The sequence below is a fragment of the Camelina sativa genome, chromosome 3 (assembly GCF_000633955.1).
Source record: "Camelina sativa cultivar DH55 chromosome 3, Cs, whole genome shotgun sequence".
Lineage (NCBI taxonomy): Eukaryota > Viridiplantae > Streptophyta > Magnoliopsida > Brassicales > Brassicaceae > Camelina > Camelina sativa.
This window is the reverse complement of record NC_025687.1, coordinates 27,996,781-28,003,322: the sequence shown is the minus strand read 5'-3', so window position 1 is coordinate 28,003,322 and position 6,542 is coordinate 27,996,781. Positions and strand designations below refer to the sequence as shown.

General features: G+C 38.4%; 2 protein-coding genes across 2 annotated transcripts in view; one reads left to right on the top strand and one right to left on the bottom strand.

Moving 5' to 3' along the window:
* LOC104778426 lies at nucleotides 1,024-2,978 on the bottom strand. Its single transcript, XM_010502869.2, has 6 exons — nucleotides 2,622-2,978; nucleotides 2,246-2,342; nucleotides 2,099-2,158; nucleotides 1,801-1,863; nucleotides 1,445-1,699; nucleotides 1,024-1,359 (listed from the first exon to the last, which is right to left on the bottom strand). The coding sequence occupies exons 1-6, from the start codon at nucleotides 2,735-2,737 to the stop codon at nucleotides 1,267-1,269; spliced, it is 684 nt and encodes a 227-aa protein (XP_010501171.1). The 5' UTR covers nucleotides 2,738-2,978; the 3' UTR covers nucleotides 1,024-1,266.
* Nucleotides 3,236-6,542, top strand: part of LOC104778424 (nuclear pore complex protein NUP214-like) — a 9,417-nt gene continuing 6,110 nt past the window's right edge. The window contains exons 1-8 of the mRNA XM_010502868.1: nucleotides 3,236-3,565; nucleotides 3,642-3,850; nucleotides 3,961-4,135; nucleotides 4,233-4,379; nucleotides 4,723-4,844; nucleotides 4,976-5,088; nucleotides 5,464-5,603; nucleotides 5,687-5,852. Coding sequence (XP_010501170.1) covers nucleotides 3,376-3,565; nucleotides 3,642-3,850; nucleotides 3,961-4,135; nucleotides 4,233-4,379; nucleotides 4,723-4,844; nucleotides 4,976-5,088; nucleotides 5,464-5,603; nucleotides 5,687-5,852 — 1,262 coding nt within the window. The 5' untranslated portion in view covers nucleotides 3,236-3,375. The remainder of the gene's footprint in view (nucleotides 3,566-3,641; nucleotides 3,851-3,960; nucleotides 4,136-4,232; nucleotides 4,380-4,722; nucleotides 4,845-4,975; nucleotides 5,089-5,463; nucleotides 5,604-5,686; nucleotides 5,853-6,542) is intronic.

Sequence of the window (6,542 nt, the reverse complement as noted above, 5' to 3'; positions counted from 1 at the left end):
AAAAAAAAAAAAAAAAAAAAAAATCTCTCATCGGTCAAGACATCCTTATACAGTACTCCCAAATTTGCGAGCAATGTATGCCTTCCATAATGATAAACCTCCGTCGACGTCGCATCTTTCTACTTCGATGCATGTGTTCAACACTGCATGCACATTGCACCAACATATGACGCTGATAGTACTTGTTAAAGTTGGGAACATCCACAACAATCTTATAAGTTTAAACTCAAAATCTCGATTAATCAGGAACACTTAAATCGAAAAGCAAAAAAGAAGATAAGAAGAAAAAAGTCATGAGTTATCGTTTGTTTTATCAAGCTAAATCATAATTTGAGTGTCTTTGGATAGTATAACATTTTAGACTTTTGATGCAAGTAGATCATAAACATACAATGCATGCCAAGACTTCTACAAGTTTGGTCCCTCCATTTGAAGGATCTACGCCTCATTTTGATTCTTCTACAACTATTTTACAAGATCAAGTATCTCAACCACAAAAAAAAAAAAAAACTCTCTCTCCTGCCATGCGACTCTTCATTCGTTAGCTTTTACAACAACAAGAACACATCTATTACAACTATTAACTGAATATAAGATTTGCTACAACCAAACATTGAACAGACCCGGCTCAACTGTCCTTTGAATAAAATCAGTCTCTACATGTTTCGGTCCAATAACGAATTACTTTGTTAACATGATGAATTCAAGATTAATATGTGAGCACATTTGATTAATTCTAACAAGCATGGGAAACAAGATAGGTAAGAAGCTAATTTGAGGCATATATATGTGCATACATCCAAAAAGTGTTGTTATTTTGTTTCACTGCCTGGGATTGTTGGTGAGGAAGAGCGATGGATGATGGGTCGCAACTCGCAAGACATAATGGGTCTTCGTCATCATATTTTGCATATTGGTGTTTTTGATGTATATGACTGATTCAATGACCAAGAAAAAACAGTAATGGTAAAAGTAAAAAAAACATGATGGGAGAAGGTATAAAAAAACCAGTAGACAGAAAAATCTGGTAAAAACTCTTGGTCTTCTTCAACGTTCTCAATTATTAGAAGTACTATAAACCTTTTCGATAAATACAAAACACAAATAAGTGAATAGAGACAGTAATACAAAAAGGGGATTTTTATCACATGCACACACATATATTCAAGCAATGTAACAATCTACATTTGGAAACCTTCACAAAATGCAAAATTCAGCACAAAGAAGGCAAAGATAAGAGAGGCGTGATTGCTCAAGTCCTGAGTTTTAAGAATCTTGAGGTGTCTCGAATCTAGTTGGCGTGTCGATGCCCGCCATACAACAAAGTCCACTTATCAAGATGAGAAGAAAAACGATTCCCTGAAAAAATGAAAGAGTCCTTATATAAGGAATCACAAGCTTCAAGCTAGATAAACTAAGCGTTAAAGACTGATGATGACTTTACCACTAAGATACCCTCCAATAGTGATGATTTAAATTTGCAGAGCTCATCGCAGGTTGTAGTAGCATTAACTGTGGCGTTTCCTGTTGCGGTTCCATCTTCAACAAAACACGAGTCTGAGAACACGATATTGCTGACTCCTACATTGTGAGTACAAGCTTCTTTAAGCCCTGAAAGCAACAAGTTTTCCATCCTTTCTTCCTCTGGTGCAGCAATATACGGGAATGCCAATGAGAAATTGGAAGCTGTATACAGATTCTGATAAATAACAAAGAATTGAATGTTAAATATCGTTCAGAGTAAAGAACGTCAATATGTAACACACACATGATTCCACGATATTAGTAAAACTAACATACCTTCAAAGTGTTAACAAGGGCAGGATCCGAGTTCCGATGTAAAGAAACATCCGAAGACAGTAACTGTAAACAGAAGAGAGTAATAAGCAAAGAAGCAGTAAAAAATCACAGCAGACAATGTTTAGGACATGTAAATATTAGAAAGAACGATGCTTTGAGCACAAAGTTTCTTCAACATATCACAAAATAGAAGATCAACAAAATCAAATCCTAAATACTAATCTAAACCAAAGAAAAAGTTATTATATCTGTTAAAGCTCATACAGAGTAGCCAGTTCATAGATACAGAAACTCTTACCTCTCTGCCAATGAACACAAGAGCCACATCAACAGGTTGCTGAAGCTTTTCCTCTGAGCACTAAACCAAAGGAGAAAGAGATATGAGAGAAAACCATAGCGTTGACAAATTGAGAATCGAAAGCAATTTGCTTAGACATAAACATACCAGAAAACTAGACCAGCCTCCTCGAGTGAAAACAGAATCTACTAGATCTTTTGCAGACATGACCTGATAATTTACATCCATTTCACCATTGTCCGACCTGAAAATTCACCAATGTGGACATCCTCCGTATCAGCTGATTAATATTATAAACTCGAAATCTTACAAGAAAAACCAGAATACAAATCGGAGAACACATTCAAAAGCAAAGTTGATAAATTTACACATGTAACAATCGAAAATGATAAAGAAAAGGATCAACAAAGAGAGAGGCCTAACTGGATAATACAAATCAGAGAAACACACTGGAAAAGCAATAAAGTAAGCATCGAAAACGATACAGAAAAGGATCAAACAGAGAGAGGGAGAGAGGCCTAACTGGAGATGCGGAGACCAGAGGAAAGCAGGGAAGGTAGAAGGAGGAGAAGCCAATCCAAAATCGACGAGAGCTACTACTAATAACGTCACTTGAATCATTCCCATCCTCATCATCATCTTCTCCGTCGAAGAGTTGCGGGATCAAACAACAACACAAAGCCGCCGAACAAAAAAAAAGAAATTTAAACAACTGGTCAACCGCAGCAAACCTAGAATTCGAGATTTCAATCGGAAACGCAAACCAACTCTCTCTCTCTCTCTCGAAGAGACTAACAACAAAACTGATTCATCATCTCCGATCCTCTTCTCAATCAAATCTGGTCACAAAGACGGCAAAATTGGAGCAGAGGTAAACACGGCGCCGTTTAATGATTAAAATTACCCGAAAATTAAATCTGGTTTAAGCGAGGAGAACCGGTCTGCATTTAACGGTCGGTTTGAACTTTGAATTTCAAAAACGACCACGTTTCTAATTGATAACCCAAAATCTGAAATTTGGTTTAGCGAAGAGCACCGGTCTGGTGTATGAGATTGGGCCTTTATCACATTACGGCCCACACCAATTTAAATTGACGAACCCCTGAACCGTCATCGATCGATTCATCGGACCAACCAAATATCACCGGCACTTGTAATCACACTCTCGACGAGCGCTGCTGGTTTCGTCGTATCTCGTCCCCTCTTTAATTCCCGCCCAAAAATCTTCGACTTATCCGGATTCAGCCATTGAAACAACCTTGAGAAGAGTTCGAAAGATGAGTCAAGTTGAGATTGAAGAAGACATGGAAGGAGATCGCATCCCAACGAACGATTTCTACTTCGAGAGAATCGGCGAACCTATCAGTATCAAAGAGGATGATGCTCAATTCGATCTCGAAAACCCTCCGTCACAGCCTCTCGCTCTCTCCGAACGCCGCGGCGTCGTTTTCGTCGCCCATTCCTCCGGTTAGTTTTTTTTTATAATCGGCGACGATGGTTCAGGTTTTTGCTCGTGTTGTGACCGTTTTTTGTGGAAAATTAGGGTTTTTCGTTGGGAGGACTAAGGATGTAATCTCTGCATCGAAGAACAGTAAAGGGAAAGATGAAAAGGTTTATATCGAGGATTTGAGCCTCGTCGATGTTCCTGTTGGAGACGTTCGTATATTGTCTCTCTCAGCGGATGATTCGATTCTTGCTGTCTCCGTCGCTGCTGATATTCATTTCTTCTCTGTGGATTCACTTCTTAAGAAGGTATATACATCTTAGAAGCTTGGATTGCTTTTTTCTATAACCCCCTTTGCTAGGATGTAGAGTCTATGTTGATTGCTAGTTTAGTTACTTTATCTGTTCCTTTGGTGCAGGATGCAAAACCTTCTTTTTCTCATTCACCTGATGATGAGTCAGGAGGCTTTGTTAAGGATTTTCGATGGACAAGGAAAGATAAGCATTCGTATCTTGTTCTTTCTAGTTCTGGGAAGCTCTTTCATGGAGTTGACAATGCACCCTCTAGACATGTCATGGATGGTGTTGACGCCGGTTTGTTTCATTTCTTTTGCTAACTTCTTCAGCAATAAACTATGTTATTGTTGGCAATACTCTGTAGGAATTTACTTGTAAACTTTGTTGTTGTCAGTTGAATGGAGTTCAAAAGGGAGTTATGTCGCTGTAGCCCAAGATAACAGCCTGCAGATATTGTCGTCAAAATTCAAGGAGAAACGGTGCATAGCACTATCATTTGACGCCTGGTTTGGTGATTCCGATGAAGACTGTTTAGTCAAAGGTATGTTGCATGTTTTGGCCTTCTTATATCTTATCAGTATTTTCCGTTTTGTTTCATATTGCATTGTTGCTATATGGTGTTTGAGATGTTTTCTTATGGAGTGAGACGTACTTTATTCTGGTGCTTGTACATGACGATATATATACAAACTGATCCTGTTGAAAATTCTCGTTTCTTGCTATCTCCCATCTATATCTAAGTAAAATCCCTATAGTTTTGTATCTCTTAGATTAGTGTTGAAACTTCCCTGGTCTGTGCACACTTCCATTAAAAAGTTTCATAGATGGCTCATAAGTTAAACTCTCTCAATGAATCACTGTTAACCTACGATACTCTGCAACAGTTGATTCTATCAGATGGGTACGCAACAACTGTATTCTTCTTGGATGCTTCCAGCTGATTGATGGCAGGGAAGAAAATTACTTCGTTCAGGTTATCAGGAGTCCAGATGGGAAGATTTCTGATGTGAGTAACATTTCTTTTGCAATGATTCTGGTGCTAAGGTGTAGTTTCTACTTAGGGGTATGAAACGATATGATCTGTAACTCTACTTGTATATTTATCTGATTTTGTGGTTTTTTTGAACTTTTTTGTAGGGTTCGTCCAATCTAACTGCTTTATCATTCTCCGATTTGTTTCCGTGTTCTATGGATGATCTTCTTCCGGTTGGTGTTGGACCTCATTTGCTCTTTAGCTACATAGACCAATGGTACTTTTAAGTTAATTTTACCATTCTTTCTATTCCTTTTATTTTGTTTGGACTTTTTCATACTCCAGTTTTCTTGCTCTTTATAAGCCCTTTGTCAATATTTCCCACTCTGGATCTATCTTTAAGTTTTGACATAACCAACTTGGAAGAGCTATAAATCACAAAGAATGTTCTAATGAGAATGGTTTTCAATTACAACTTACTACGACACATGTTCCCACCATTTCCATTTTACCATTTTCGTTTGGAGATGCAACAAAGTCAGTTTAATTATTTCTGACATTTCCTCTTTTTGAATTAATTATCGTGGACTATGTAAACTACCATTATTTTCAATGTGAAGATGGTAACTGTTGCTGTGTTTTCACCGTACAGCAAACTGGCGATCACAGCAAACAGAAAGAGCATAGATGAGCATATTGCTGTACTTGATTGGTCACCTGGTGATAACAAAAGTGCAGTCTCTGTTGTTGATATTGATCGAGAGACCTTTTTGCCAAGGATTGGTCTCCAAGGTACGCAGTCTAAAGTTGCTGCATTGTATGTGTACGTTTTCCTGCAGTCGCACGTTCAATTTAAAGAAGAATTTTTTTTTCAGAGAATGGCGATGACAATATGATTATGGGACTCTGTATCGATACGGTTGCTGTGGAGGGAACTGTTAATGTCCGTTCGGCTGATGATGAACTTAAAGAACTCCTGCCATATTTTGTTCTTGTGTGCCTCACTTTGGAAGGAAAACTGATCATGTTTAATGTTGCTAGGTAGGCTTCATTTCATCACAATGGTTTTAACTCATTGATGTTAACAACATTACTTGAACCATTAAATTGTGTTCCTCGACAGTGTTGCAGGACCCCCAGCTTCATCTGACGTTGATTTGGCCTCTTCTTCTGATATAGAAGATGCATATACCTCTTCGGTTGAAGATGATCTTTCTAAACAATCTTCTGAAGAGCCTGAACAACATCAAAAGTTGAGTGTTTCTGTACAAAATGAACAGAAACGCCTCAACTCAGAGGACTTCTCTATCGGAAAAAGGTTCCCAAACGATAACATATTTAGTAAGGAATTTGAGTCTGTAAAAAGTTCAGTGTCTGGGGACAACCATAAGAAGCAAGAACCGTATGCTGAAACACCGGTTGAAGATGGTCAACAAAACATGATTTCTAAGCAGTTCGGAACAAGTTTTGGACAACCACCTTTGCCCTTAGGATATGACACCAACAAATTTGCAGGATTCGGTCCTGTCGTCCGCGTTCCCGAAAAGCTTCAAAATGACACATCTGCGCAGTCTAAGTCTATGCATTTACAGGCCAATGTTAAGTCAAAGAGTACACCAGCTTTATTTGGATCTCCTGGCCTGAAGAACACATTTTTTCAGTCACCACAAAATACACCATCTCAGCCATGGTCAAGTGGGCAAGGCATCTCACCGCCAGATTTTGTATCCA